Genomic DNA, 16,145 nt, shown 5'->3' on the forward strand with positions numbered 1-16,145 from the left:
GTTTTACACTCTTGGGGATCATCTCAACATCAACATGCTCTGCTGTGAGTGTGCTTGTGTGTAAGCCATAGAGATAAAATAATTTGTGATGTAATAGTGCCACCAGGAGTGGAACTGAAATGCAGTATGCAGTGGTCCTGTCAAGTTTAATGTATGAAGGAGAAGAGGACTGAGGTAATTCTTAGATGTGTTTATGCCATCTACTGTCTCTTGGAGACAAATTCACCGTCAAAATGAAACCTGTTACTGAGACCCACCATTTCTCAGACATACCTGAAAGAGTTGACCAATCAGAGGGCTATCATTGCAAGGTTTTATTTAAGAACAACTGTGTGACTCAGCAGTGCCTGAGCAGTATACCTTCACAATGACATGTACTGTTAACATGATCTGTTTAGCATTTTTGCCCATAAGCTTATATGTCAATACACAAAAATGTGTGCATAACCTTACACAGAATCATGCCACCATATTTAAAGAATAAAACATTCAAGTTTCAAGAAAATGTACACTGGTAGGTTAATAATAAAGAACAAATGTATCATAAAAAAAGGCATTCACAAATCTAAAAAATATAAACATTCGCACAAAAATGTAGTCCTGGACGCTGCTAGTTCTGAGACACTGATATGTTTATGAAACCCTAAAGCCTGTCTATCACACGCAAACATCCCAACAAGAACGAACAGTATGACAGACAACAATGTGTAATTCCAATTGACCCTCATGTAAGGACCAGTGAAGTCTAAACACGCTAACATTCATCCTAAGATTGTCAAGTACAAAAAATCATATCTTTTGATAAAGCTAGCACTGATTACTCCAGTAACAGTCCATCAGTGCTGAGTTAATGGATTGAGCATTAAATGCATTCACGCACGGTCTGTCTTCTAAAGCTCCTCACTAACACAACTTCACACGCTAGAAAAGCATCATTATTTACTAAAGTTACGGGAACACATGGAAGAAGTTATACACGGAAGTCCTGGGATGATCTAGTATTCCATGATGAGTTCTGCATTTCGGGCCTTTCGCTGGCAACATAGCGAGAGGCAGAACAGCTTTAGGCCACGTCGGAACTTTGGGCTCATGGCAATGTAAATAACAGATTTCCAGCAGGAGTTGAGTGCCCCTAGCCAAAACACTGCAAAGTGGAGGAACCTCACATCGATGTGGCGGCCACTGATGTACTCATAGGTCCTCACACCAACGCAAGGTCCCCACGATAGCCAGAAAGCAAGCACCAGCACGAAAGACATGGCGTGGTCAGGGTTGGCCAGGTTGGAAGTGAGTGCTGTAACAAACTCCTTATCCTGTCCCACCACGCAAGTTTTGAGCCTGCGCATGGTGTTGAAGATGTAGCCATAGGTGTAGAAGAGTGTAATAAGCGTGGGTCCCAGCACCATGGGAATGAGGGTGATGGCATATGCTATCATGCTGCCCCAGTCTAGCCAGCACACAAAGGCCTCACCATCCCAGTGGGAGGAGCTGTTGAAGCCAAGCAGGGGTGGACAGCACAACATCATTGAAGTGATCCAAGTGAACACAACCCAGCACTGACACCGTGTCTTGGTCTGTACCGTCTCATACCTGTAACATATGATGGAGTCAACAGAGCTCACTGATCACCTTACAATATGAATAATTTGCTGGCCTACTGCGTGGAAATTACCAAGAGCTACACGTCAAATCTACTACTAACAGTCACATTCCTACATAAAACAGACTAAGAATTAAGATATGGATTTCTTTTCAGATATGCCTGTGGTTTTAATTAACCTATTCAGACTACAACAGAACTAGACATTAGGAGCAATCTGAAAATGTATATACATAAATATGTGAATTTATCAGTACTTTACGGTATAAAATTAGGTCTGCTGATTTCACACAGGCACACGTGCACGTGGGGGGAGGTGGGGTGACATTTCATGTATGGCTGGGGGCAGCATGCGTGGATGTGTGCATGTGTATATATGTGTGTCTGTGTGTGTGCGTTGAAGTGTATAGGTGTGTATGTGGGCATTTGTGTGTCAACTAGGATAGTTGTGCCTCCCCTCCCAGGTTGTCAGTTCGTTTTCTCTGGTGATGTGTCGCGCGGACGCTACTTCCGATTGCTATGCTATGCCCCACAAGGTATTAAACTTGCCCATCAGACTTACAAACTCCAAACTGCAACACCACATTGAAGATTATTGATACGGGAAAGAAATTCCAAACTATGGACAAAGAAACAGAGAAATTACTGACCTACACATAAATCCATATACTTTAATGCTGTATAGTTACGCTCAGATTCACCACTCGCTTTTGACATCATGAAAATTAGCGCGAGCCTAAATCCACTGAACCATCGTTGATTGGCCATAAATTTTGCTTTAGAAGTACCTATTTTACAGTAACATCGTCAAACAGACTTTTAGCCTTCGCTTATATCACGATAAAATATCGGTACACGATGTAAAATCTAATTTTCCACACATAGTAATTTCTCCAGGTCATAGGTAGCACAAGATTGCTTAACGATTATAAATTGATTCTAAAGGTGCCGAACCTTCTATGCGTTTCTTAATGTGCTCATTGTCCTAGAAAACTGTTCACTGTCGAGGTGGCCAGTTCGAGTTCACGCGAGAAAGATGTGTCTGCCACCGTTTGCGCTTCTTGAAAGGTAAAGTTCCATTTTACCTTCACGTCAGTCACATTACGTTTGCGAGGTCGTCCACTCTTATCACCACTTGTTCATTTCTCATTCATTACGAATTAGAAGTAAGGGCGACATTTACACTAGAACCTCCTAAACAATGCGGTGGAAATTCACACAAAACCATACAAAAGCTGGCTGGCTAGTGTCGTCTCTATCTCCTCCACCGTACATCTCAAACCTCTTACAAATTTAGTAACATTTTATTAACCCATGTCTGCTTTTTTTCTTCTCTCTAGAATTTACATTCATTGGGTACCAATGTTCTGACTTGACCATCGTAGATAACCTCTCTCAACTTTCTATGCAGCTTGTAGCAGTAAAGCAGTCAAGCTTATGAGAAATGGAATATTACTGTGGAGTAGAATGATCACCGGCAAAGTATACGCATTATAAATTAAAGGTGCTGGGGTTGTGGGCCTAAGACTTGATAAGATGAGAATTAATATGAAACTGATCTCAGTGTACTTGAAAGTATTAAAGGATGTGCGGAGTCTGTATCGAAATACACAAAGTAAGAACACACAGAGAAAAGGGGCGTTAAAAAAGTGTAGGTGATTGAACGATCACCATAAGGGTCAACAGATGGAGAAAATGGTTGCTGTAGATGAAACAGGTATATGCCAGGATACCTTCAAGTACCAATCGTACGTAATTCACACTTACCTCAGTGGCTTCCGTATAGCCAGGTAACGGTCTACACTGATCCACATGAAGGTATAAAGCTGAGCGAACCACAAAGTGGTTTCCAGGTAGCCAGCAAGACCACACACCGCATCACCATACACCCATCGCTGAACCAGGGCTGGGTACACACTCAGTGGTACAACCACCACTCCTGCCACCAGGTCAGACACTCCCAAGGACATCAGATAGTACATGATCACATCCTTGGGACCTATAGAAAACGAGAAATGCTAGACTCACTTGGGTCTTATGGACTGTGAGGCAAATGGACATATCGTTAAAACTTCTCATTAATGCAAGTCTTTTTCAGATATCTCTATGATCTCAGGTAACAATGCAGAAACAATATATAGGAAAGGGAAGGAAGGAACAGACAAAGAAATAATCATTCACAGGGTTTCCTTCAATGATATCCTGTCTCAACCTGCAAACACATGACTTGATCTTACTGCAGTGTTGGAGAAGTGTTGAACATGTTTCTAGGGAAATCCAGAAATGACAAAAAAAGGCAACCATTTTCTAAAAAGAAAAAATACAAGGTTCCTGCAAAGAGTTTTATGAATATTATTTCACAGCCATCCACAATGCACTCAAATACAGTATTCAATAATTTGAAAGAATATAATGGGAAAAAAATGGCCAAGGTAAAAAATACTTCATTGTAGCCTCACAGTAGAATTTTCATTTTCTCTATGCCATATCTTATCAATTCTATATTGTAAGATTCAGATTCATAACTGTTATGATTCATAACTGTTATAACAACGGGAGAAAGGCTTATAAACAGGTAAAGAGAAAAAAATGTACAACTGCTAAAATTTCAAGTACTTATTCACTTATTAGAATGATGCATATTTCAGTGACATATTTGAATACTTGAAATAAAAGAACATTCATAAATTCATGTTCTGGTATGATACGAACACACGCATCCATTTCCCGGCACAATATAACGAATGTACAACTTTAGAGCAAAAACCTTCCACCTAAAACAGTTCATCCTGATGCTTGGTCCCAGTGTGGAACTGTTTACATAAGTAAGAACAATGTACTTTAAATTACATATCAAACCTGTTGTTTTAGCGGGTAAACATTACTAATTATATCAACAGCAAACACAACTGTTTGTACGCAAAGGGATGAGTATAACATATACTCAATGAAAATATAATGTACACCTCTCAAACTTCTTGTAACCAAGTTTTTCATGAGCCTGTCAAAATAGATAGTATAGTTCGTATTACATGACTACACACAAAGTGAGCTCTTAAATGTCACAAGAGAACTAAAACCTACCTATATCCCCGTCATGCATCTATCATGACAAGTTTCATATAATCTGAGGAAAACATAGTAAAAGAATCTATTCCCTACACATTGCTAATGATGTATCTTTCCCATTCTATATCTTCCTGATACCAATTCAGCTTCCTATCATATCCGTCTGTACATTATCTCACTAAGGCATATATATACTCATGACCGATGACCTAATGAAAGTTCTGTTGAATGTATGAATAACTTGTAAGGATTACTCTCCTTACAGCGGGGTAGGTGTACGGTACTGATGAATGCAGTTACCTGGCATGGTGATGAAGGTAGCAAGGATGATGATGTTGGAGATGATGATTGCCACACCAATGACGAGAATGACAGCTGCTTGGGCCAAGCTCTCCACCCCTACATGAGTGCCACCAGCCATCATCACCAGCTCGCCACCACCGTAGCCCGTTCCGTAGCTGCTACTGCTGCTGCCGTAGCCGCCATACCCTCCACCATAGCCGAGGAGACGTGGAGACGGTGGCTGTTGTTCTCCTGCGGGAGTCTCCAGTAAGGGGATGGAGCCCAGTTCCACTTCATCTTCTACCGAATCTTCGCCGATGACAGCACCCCCTAATAAGCTACTGTCTAAGCCTGGAGCACCCACCATATCGCTGGAGTGAGAGGATTTCAAGAACCACTCACAGTCAGACACAGGTGACGGAGGAGGAGGCGAGATGCCGAAGGGGTATAGGCGTGCCTGTCGAGAGGATGTGGGTGTACAACTGAGGCAGGGAGAACCTCAGTGCCTGCAGGATGTGTATTCATGTGAGCTTGAGTGCCTCTGCAGACTATGGCGGTCCTTTTGAACACAACTCTTGTCAACAACAACTCACAATTGTAGAGATTCAAGAGAGCAGCAAAAAGACCAAAAAAAGTTTCCCAAATGAGTGAGTTGTGGAGAAGAATGAGAGGTGACGGAGAGAATGAGTGGAGTGGTGCTTTCAGAGCACAAGTCACATGATGGGCACCACTTATCTGCTGCAGACGAGACTTACTACCGTCTGAGTTCTGTCACAAAGTTTATAAGGTAATAACATTGTTGATCACTGTTATCTCGTCTCGTGGGTGCTGGGTGCAAGTGAGAGCGAGACTGTCACTGTAATGCCACGCACTGACTCCTCACACACAGATAGTGTCAGTCTTTCTGAAAGATTTTTTGTAACAGTGGAAAGATGTGTCCTCATTGACATTTCTGAGCTGTTATTAGGAGGTGTCCACCGTATGAGCTGAACCAAGTGTCAGGTAAGGCAAGCTTCACCACCAGCTACCGAACACTCATCATTTCACTGTCACACCACATTATACACGAATGGGAAATTCCAAGAGAAACTCCCTGAGGTAGCAAAAAATCACTAGAAGTCGGTCAAGCGAGAATGTGAGCAACCATTTTTCTACTCCGTGAGGCTGGCGCTTTCTGAGGAGGATGGGAGGACGACGAAGGCAGCATCAGGTAGGAGGAGGAGGAGGAGGAGGACCAACAGGCGACACTGACGAATGGCCAGATGCAGGCTGGCCATCACTCAGTGTCACGACCAGTCAGCCAAGTCACATTCAGACCCCCCTCACTACGTCTGTTGCTCTGCAGTCTCCACGCCCGCATTCCCACCGTCAGCTTTCGCGATCATCAAATATACGATTTTCTCTTCGCGGTTCACTCTTCCCCGGTGTTCATTGTCTTCTGCTCAGAGCACGGTAGGCTCTCTCAGGCTTCCTGCTGGGTCTGCTTCCTGTGACATCATATGCCATCCTTCTGCCATCGATCTTCTGCAGCTTCCTGCTCACCTCATCCTAGAAGCAAAAACGGAAATGAATATATTACGTACTTATCTTTCATCACAGAAGATATCAGTCACTAAACAGAGCAATAACCTTATTCAACTCATTCTGAAAAGAAGAAAAAAATGAATTCGATTCACCACGTAATTATTTTCACGATTTTCAGGAAGGAAAATGATATATAATACAGTACTGTATATACTGCATGGATCCTCACTCCACTTATTGTGTATAAAGGCCCTAAACTAGGAAGACAATATAATCACTCTTACCTGTACTCCTTTACTCTATAGTTTTCGGAAGTCGTTATACTCATAGCTAATCAATGAGCGGGTGAGCTTCGAAGTCACCCTTCCCCTCCCTTCTCCCCCTTCCCTTCATAGTTTTCAACGTACAATGAACTGATATGAACTGGCATCACCACACCTGACCATCTTTATTTCCCACGCCACACTGCCCAATTACCAACCAACAGTTGTAAACTCTTAACAAACGATTTAGCAGATAAACGATGTAACCACTCGGCCATCGCACTGCCTTTTACACTTCGTGTTACCGAGGAGGGTCAGCTAGGTCGCCTGTTGTATCATGCACAGCCAACTTAACCACACTACCTACTGATCATATTTCAAATACAATTACAACTCAGGAGGTTGTCAGTCCTCCCCCCTCCCCCCCTGAAACTGGGGTGACAACGCCAGCTGATCAGTTCTTTAACATTTAACTACTACTATTACCACTACTACTACTACTACTACTACTACTACTACTACTACCACTACTACTACCACTGAAGGGTTGATTATTATGTGGGTTTTCCTTTTTATAAGTTTAAAGCCACTTTTCGCTTCACTGATTACCCAAGGTATGCTGTTACAGTATGAAGTGGAATGGCCTAGTTTTCCACGTCTCGTAACTGAAATAAAAACAAGCTATATTTGTTTTTGCTTTCTATCAAATCCTTAGTTTATCTTTTTTTACTTCCTCAAGTGTCATTATTATTAGGCCGGAAACCCGAATATATTGTCGAGGTTCATTACCAAATCACTTGAGGAGTTTAGACAGCAGCTGAAAATTAACACCATACAACCTTGTCAGCTTTAAAAAAAATCACGTTAGCTTCTCCCTCTCTCTGTACTAGACAATAAGGAATGGTATATGGCCAGCAGGGCCATGAGGGTATGGTCTGTGGCCAACATCACCAAAAGTGGAAAGTGGTTGAAGATGCGTCGGGAGTAGCATAAGACTGGAGCAGCACAGGGCTGGTGTAGAGGCCCGAGAGAGAGAGAGAGAGAGAGAGAGAGAGAGAGCTGGGGAGGGAGGGAGGGAGGAAGGGTGCAGCGGAGTGCTTGAGCCAATTAGGCAAGCTCGACAGCCCCCGCCGGCCCCCCCGGCTGGCGAGACAACTTGCAGTCGTAATTTTCCAAACATCGAACTCACGAAGAGAGTGACTGACACCTTCGACCTCCTCGCACCTTGGCTGCACGGTTCTGACTGACGGCGCCTCACCCGAACATTCTCACATGCAAACTTTAAATAGCATTATCAAGAAACGCAGAGAAACATTATTTCACAAGCAATATAGTGAGAGTAAGCAAAGGGTAGGGAGCGCCTATTGCCAGGCATAAAACATGGCACGTGAGGCAAGAAACGTGATGGATGGATGTTCTTCCGCCTCTCACTGGTGCATATGGTACTCTTACATATCTTATTAGTTCTCTCTGGTACTCCTCTACCCCTCATTAGTACTTTTGGTACTCCCCCCCCCCCTCTCTCTCTCTCTCTCTCTCTCTCTCTCTCTCTCTCTCTCTCTCTCTCTCCCTCCCTCTTACCTCTGGTACTCTCCTATCTCTCACCAGTATCTCTGACACACGTCAGACACTCAGAGCCTCAATATATCACTATAACACAAACTCACTGAGCAAGACAAGGTTATCCCACACAAGCTCTCTCTCTCTCTCTCTCTCTCTCTCTCTCTCTCTCCCTCTCCCTCTTACCTCTGGTACTCTCCTATCTCTCACCAGTATCTCTGACACACGTCAGACACTCACAGCCTCAATATATCACTATAACACAAACTCACTGAGCAAGACAAGGTTATCCCACACAATCTCTCTCTCTCTCTCTCTCACACACACACACACACACACACACACACACACGCGTAGGGAACACCTTAATGAAATCAAAACCACCATTATCAGAAGCCGAGAGGAGGGAATCAAGAAGTATCAAACCTACAAGAACACACACATGTCTATTGCTTCACGGGTTTTAAGGGAATGATTCTACGAATCGTAGTCACAAAATCCACTGGGTTGTAGGCTACAGTCGTACTAGGCACAGGTCTTGAGATTTTATTGTAACAAACAACAGACCCAACAAGCCATAGTCTCTAAGCAACAGACCCAACAAGCCATAGTCTAACAAGCAACAGACCAAACAAGCCATAGTCTAACAAGCAACAGACCCAACAAGCCATAGTCTAACAAGCAACAGACCCAACAAGCCATAGTCTAACAAGCAACAGACCCAACAAGCCATAGTCTAACAAGCAACAGACCCAACAAGCCATAGTCTAACAAGCAACAGACCCAACAAGCCATAGTCTAACAAGCAACAGCCTACAGACCATAGTCTACCTAGACCGAGTCCGACAAATTACGATGCTTGACATTCATGTCATCCTCCCGCCTCCTCTTCTGCCCGGGACAGATAAGAGAGCCAGCTGCCGCAGATGGTCCCGGGAGCTCCTGAGTGTGGGATGGGGTGGGGGCGATAGCAGCCGGTGGGATGGACCCGTCACGACATCCTGGGGACAGAGAACGGTCGTCGGCAGTGCTCGGCCCAACACCAGGTCCTTCCTTGCCTTTCATCTTCTCCAGTCCTCACCGGTCCTCAGCACTCACCTTTACCTCCACGACCAGTCCTTCCTTGCTGCTTCTCTAAAGCAGAGATCCTTAGCCTCCCTCCAGGAAGCCTGATATCCATCCTAAGATAACCTTTCTACTGGTAGGATGTACTTGATTAACTCCTCGTTCCCCGACATGGTCGCCTCACTCGGCTTTCTCTCTCCTCACCTTTAGAGACACGAGCGTCTGTCTCCCTTCCTGTATTCCCTGCATTCTTCATCATCTTCAAGACTCCCACTTCACCGGCTTCTGTCTGATCAGTCCTTCTGTCCTGTGAGTCCCCGTCCAGGATCCATACGGAGCTAAGTCCCTCACTATCGTGTATACCGTCCACGTTCATCGTCAGCAAGCGTTTTCTCTACATGACCACCGTCCTAACCTAACCTAACCTAACCCTTGACCTGACCCCGTGCTTCACACCTTCCATCTTCTGTGACCGGGACACCCTGGGGACCTGAAGTGATTCGGTCGTCTACCATCGAGTCATACAGCCATAATGGTGATTATCCTCCTCTTGATACCAGCATTACCATTGTCTTTCCCCATCTTGATCTCGACGTCACACACACCTTTCTATTATGTTTCCCACGCTGGGCATCAGCCGGAGCAGACCCGCTCCTGTAGTGACAACCGTTCCCCTGCCATCATCAACACTCACAGTGCCAACAGGTCCCGCGAGAGAGAGAGAGAGAGAGAGAGAGAGAGAGAGAGAGAGAGAGAGAGAGAGAGAGAGAGAGAGAGAGAGAGAGAGAGAGAGATAGATAGATAGAGAGATAGATAGATAGATAGATAGAGATAGAGAGAGAGAGAGAGAGAGAGAGAGAGAGAGAGAGAGAGAGAGAGAGAGAGAGAGAGAGAGAGAGAGAGAGAGAGAGAGAGAGAGTGTAACATATGGTTTGCGTCGTACGCCGTGGCAGTAGGGAGGAGGGTGTGCTGAGATGTGGCAACTACGAGGGAGGTTGTTATACGCTGGAGGCGAGTAACGTAAACATGACAAAGGTCAGGGTGGCTTGTGGAACGAACGTGGCTAGACAGATCCCCCTTGAGAAGGGCGGTAGGGCCCCAGAGCATGAGGGCACGACCCTCACAACGACACTAAGATCCCTGGGTATGTTGGAATGGCCTTTGACCTGCCCTCGGGAGTCAGGTCAAAGGACAATGGTGGAAAAGTAGCAGAGGCCAGGAAAAGACCAATGGTAGCTGGGAAATGATGGGATGCACGCAGGAAACGACTGTGGTATGTAACCTGAAGGGATAAGCAGACGAAGCGTGTTGTGGAAAGCGGCAGCAGATTATAATAACGAGAGCGATGCCGATTCATCAGCACCATAATGACTGGTAGTTAGGGGGCCATTCCCCCCCCCCCCAACCGCCAAGACGTGATTCGATTCGCAGCGATTACCGCCGAGGACTGTGGCGAAGCCTGCCAGGTGCACCTCAAGGTCTGGCGAAGCCTCTCATGGGATCATGTGGGCCTCGTGATCTGCTGAACCCACCCATCATGGGATCGTATGGGCCTCGAGGTCTCGTGGAGCCCCCTTCCATGAGGTGATCACGCGGGCCTCGAGAACTGTCGTGTCCCCGACGACAGACAATAGATTGCTTCTCCACGACCCCTGACGAGAGCTGAAAGAGACTACCACGTGAGCCAGATGATAGCAGACAGCAACGACAATTCTGATGGAAATGTACGCCAGGCTCACACAACGACACCTGAAACACGACACCGTCAGATGAACGACAGTAAGGCTGGGTATTGACATCTACATCAGGAAAACAAGATCGACAGCTGGAAGATGAAAAACATGGAAAGAACACGACAGGCGGGAGACAAGTGGACGACAACAACGACACCTGGAAGATGAAAACGACACGTTTGAGGACATCGTCAGGAACCTGGAGACCTGGACTTCCAGAGGCATGGAAATGAGGACCTGTCAAAATCCTGGACGAGCCACGTCGATACGTTCCAGATGGTTCTTAGTTCCAGCTGGACACGAGGGACGGCCGCTGGAGTCGTCCTCGCCTTCCTGTTGTGGGTCATGCTGACCAGAACATCTTACCTGAAGGACAACTGTGCCACACGCCACGCTCCCCGTATACCACACGGAGAAGATATTAGTTTCTCGTACACAGAAAAGGAGTTTTCAAACGCCACCAAGAATATGAATGTTGGTGTACGAGGAAGAATGATGACTGATGATCGTCTTGTGACAATCCATCTAGTCTCTATATCATTAACTGAGAGAGAATCCGGTATTCTTACCTTTAGTACAGCGAAAATTCAAGTTTTGGAAGGTTTTCCGGAACTTTTCTGTGCCCAAGTTCGAAAAAGGTCTAACGTAATTAACTTCTGGTACTTTATAAGTTAGGAGTCCCAGGCAGTAAGATGTCCCAGTGACACTTACACCTAATGAATATAATAGACTTAATATTCTAGAGTGTAACGTGACTGTGTTGCCCCCTGGCCTACCAGACCCACACCAATTTATTACTGAGTAAAATTTCACAGAAATTATTTCATCTTTTTTCTCTATGTGACCTTGACCCCTGATTGCAAACCTTGACTTTTAACTGCCATAATCACGTGACCAGTCATCAACCAGCGTCACGTGACACACACACACACAAACACCTACCCACCGTAATCATATAAATTACTTCCATGATATCTAAATGACGCTCATTTTCTTTTCCTTTTCATATCTCATGTTCCTGGAATACAAGATACGGGTGTTTTCTAGTCGTTATCTGAGCAACTTGACCGTTTTCTATATCAAGTTCATACGACGCTAAGTATACGGGACCCGGGCCCAAGTGATGATGATAAGGTCAGAACTCGACGGTGCGGACCCTGAACACAACGGTAGGAGTCTAGGGTATGGATGGAGTGGTCAGAGGTCAAACCACCATCACCCGGTCAATTAAAGGTCGGTGGTTCCGTCCTGCTCATGAGGTTAGTCAAACGAAAACACTAAGAACTAAATTCCCAAGAGTTCCAGACGACGATGTCTTGAGATCACCACTATTTCCCCTCCGTTACCGATACTATCTCAAGTTTGCACATACCCTACGCAGATCGCACAGCCACGACCTCCTCCACACCAGCTAGAACCCACGGACGGATGGGGGGAGGGTGGCAGAATGTCTGCTGCAGTGCGACTCGACCGTATCCGACCGAGTCAGGGCACTGACCCTATCTGTCTGTCTGTCTGTCTGCTGGGTCGCGCGGGACGACACCACACACACACACACACACACACACACACACACACACGACTACTGGCCAACGACGCCTAGAGACAGACCCTCATCCCCGACGCACACAGAGGGCGGACAATATAAGAAACGCTGCTGAAGACGACCAACATTAAAATCACACGAACAAAATATATTCGACTTTAATACAAGGCATACATACACACACAGGTACTCATTTATCGACCAGCCCCGAGGGATGGATGAACAGGTGGGATTAGCTGTGGGCCGACTGCCGCGCTCAAGGTTTCGAACCGAAGCGAGTCCGGCCTCGGGCAGGCCCGTGCAGGCTCGTGGTCAGTAGCGGTTACCGCTACACAACAGAGGTCCCGAGTGCACTAACTCCACCTGCCGTATGGTACATAGTTCCCAGCCTTGAGTACAATGAGGCTGAGTCCAACAACACAGTTCACTCAGGCTGTTGCCCATTCTGCCCCAGGAGGGAGGGCGCAGCCGGGAATGGGGGAGGAGGAGTGCCACGCAGCCTCCACCGGTGCCAATTACGAGAGGCACAAGACGTTAAAATCAATTCCACTCGTGGATGCCTCACCTGCTCTCACCCCTGCATTGCACCACCATCACTTCACATGGCTGCCTTTATAACTTCACTAGTGACTTTACTTGGTATGTTTTGGGAACAGAACTCGTGACTCCAAATAGTTCTAACAGTAATTATAAACATAATCACGTCTTGGTAATTACTGTACGGATTAAATGCTCTCACTGGTGAGTAAGATTCACTTCCCCATTCAACTTCCTGTGTACTGGTTGGATCTTCACTTCCCGTGCAGTTGCGTCACAGGAACTTTAACCATTAACTCTACTCCTCCACTCCGTAACATCAGAAAGACACTAAATACACAGAGGGCCAACACAATGATCTGTTGACGTGAGCGAGGACGTAGTTGTGACAAGCCTGACAGGTTTCAGGTCACTCAGTCCTGGTGTAAAGTTACACAAACGTAAATACTGGAAAGGATAATGAACGAACAAATAAGTCCCGGAATGTGGGGATATAAAAGTCCCAACAAGACAAACTGTAGGGCAAGAGAATGTCAGAGAGCGTTTGCAACACATGAGATAAAAGGTAGCTTACTACATTCCCTCACTCACCTCTCTTACTGAATGGCGGGCGATGCACAAATGAAAAAAAAGAAGAAAAAAAAATCACGGGAGTTTTTAAAGTGGATACGAGAGAGTTAGAAAACGTGTGAGAGCAAGGTTAAAATGGGGAAAGGTGTGTTGACTTGCCAGGCAGCTTGGTCCTTGTCAGAGTAAGACCAGCCGGGATTCTGACGAGGAGGGTATGTAAAATGATGGCAGACATCACCTCAGTGCTCAGTGACAGTGTGCGGGCTGTTGTGGCGCGTGTGGCAGTCGCACCACCTCCTCCTCCCTGTAAGGTACACACACAAGTAGCTAGATACATGGTAACAGTTGCCTCAGCAAGCATCAGGAGTTCCTCCGCCACGAGAAACAAGACTACGAGGGAGTATAACTCACAAGTTACAACTCCAGCAAGCACGGTGGAGGGATAAGCACTGGCAGGGGATACCTAAAGTGGTGTCATCCACCAAAAAACTTAAGGAACTTCATTCAAATGTGCCAGATAACGAGGGACGACCCATATATGAGAGGCCCAAGGCCGCTATGTTTTTGCCTACCATAGAAAATCGAGAATTTAGGGGTGACTTAATCAAAATATTCATTTTTTCCCCAACTCTGATAACATCGATACTGAACACTTCTTTGATATACGTAAATACAGAGCTACCTGATGCCATATCAAAGGTTTACAAGATCCGTGTTACAGTAGATGTCAATGACGAACTATTGTTTTACCGGAGTAACGTTTGAACGGAGCAAAGCGACAGATGATGGTAACGTTAAACAAAGTTTAAAAAGTTATGCGACAGAGAAAGTGCCTGAGATGAGTGCACCTGCAGAACTCCCTCCCCGAATTATAATTCTAAGTGATTCATTACACACAAAATATAAATCAATTAAATATTAAACTTAAAACAGGCCACATAAACTTTATACACTCATACGATCACATACAGACAAGGTAAGAGATGAAAATACAAACAAACACTCAAACAAGCCCTAAACATCAGAGAGAGAGAGAGAGAGAGAGAGAGAGAGAGAGAGAGAGAACACCAAACACAAATGTGAGATATAATCGAAATCCTTGAAGGGGAGGGAGAGGAGTCACCACAAGTCATAGGTTATGGAGCGGCCTGGCTGGCTATCTGGAGAGCCTATTGTTTGTCAGGTATCTCTCTCCCCATCATGGACGGCTGGAGAGAGAGAGAGAGAGGAGGGGAGGGGAGGCAGGCTACACCATCACCCCCGAGCACAATACCCGAGGATATAGGCCTACCGCATCCACCACCACCACCACCATCCAGGCCGGTAATGCCTCACGAGGAACCCCAACCCACCTCCCTCTCAACCACTTACTTCCACAGCCTTGCAAGGATCCACAACCATCGCCAGCCTGTCAATGAGGACTTTTGCCAACGCTGCCGCCACTACCTCTAACCTGTCAATGAGGGCTCCTCATCAGCCTGTCAATAAAAGACCCACCTGCACCGCCAGGCCGTCAAGCATCAGTCAACCTGTCTCCCCCCAGCTGTCGCCGAGGATCCGCCTTCACCTGACGACACTCTTGCAAGATATTCGGCGTCTCGTGCCACCCGAGTGAGCCATTCCACAGTCTCTCATATGATGGCTACAGCATCACTCCAACGACATGGGTTCTGCTAATCTCATTCAGCATTTCATGATATTTAAGTACAAACTTTAGGTTAAATGTGTCTATGAAGAACTAGGGAATATGTCGGATCTTTTTTTGTGTGACTGCAAGCGTTCGTGTTATTACTTTCGAATTTGAAGCAGTCCTCAAGTCACTACATCTAATTCTAAACAGCTTTCTATATACCGTCCTACGTAACGTACTGTGATCATGGAGGTAAAAGCCTGTGACTCAGCCTATCATGCAATATCACTGGCAATACTTCACTATAAGGCGAGGGAGCCCAACACACTAATAGTCTTAATACAAAATTACAACGTCAGACTTGACCCGTTCAAGTAATACCAGTTTTGCATGTTGGGGAGGAAGAGTGGTCCAGGGTGAAGCAGGCAAGAACCAGGTCTGCCCCAGATCTTGGCCTTACACTGCCACGTTATAAACCTGACTGGCTGGACATCAAATTGATTGTGACTTTATTTGATGACAACATCTTTGTGCTGGTTTCAACATCACGACATCATCCGGTATATTTATAAAGAGATGTGAGGATAAGTGAACAGATGAATGTATGAATACCGATGCTTATGGAAAGGTTCTTATGTAATTAGAAATACATACTGCACTACGAACGTATGTATACACCAGACATGAGGTGTACTATAAAGCTCACAACACGAGTTACCTCATAACTGTGAGGTGAACCTCATGGTCCATGTCCCTTTCATCCTAC

The 16,145-nt window shown here is 45.5% G+C and overlaps 1 protein-coding gene across 7 annotated transcripts in view; it reads right to left on the minus strand.

Annotated features, from left to right (window-relative positions):
- Positions 1 to 302: 302 nt before the first annotated feature.
- DopEcR (G-protein coupled receptor DopEcR) overlaps positions 303 to 16,145 on the minus strand; it is a 142,720-nt gene continuing 126,877 nt past the window's right edge. For all 7 annotated transcript variants that reach the window (XM_071677500.1, XM_071677499.1, XM_071677496.1 and 4 more), the window contains 3 exons: positions 4,970 to 6,499; positions 3,368 to 3,599; positions 303 to 1,590 (listed from right to left, as the gene is read on the minus strand). In XM_071677500.1, coding sequence (XP_071533601.1) covers positions 996 to 1,590; positions 3,368 to 3,599; positions 4,970 to 5,318 — 1,176 coding nt within the window. In that variant the 5' untranslated portion in view covers positions 5,319 to 6,499 and the 3' untranslated portion in view covers positions 303 to 995. The remainder of the gene's footprint in view (positions 1,591 to 3,367; positions 3,600 to 4,969; positions 6,500 to 16,145) is intronic.

The sequence above is a fragment of the Panulirus ornatus genome, chromosome 25, assembly GCF_036320965.1.
Source record: "Panulirus ornatus isolate Po-2019 chromosome 25, ASM3632096v1, whole genome shotgun sequence".
Lineage (NCBI taxonomy): Eukaryota > Metazoa > Arthropoda > Malacostraca > Decapoda > Palinuridae > Panulirus > Panulirus ornatus.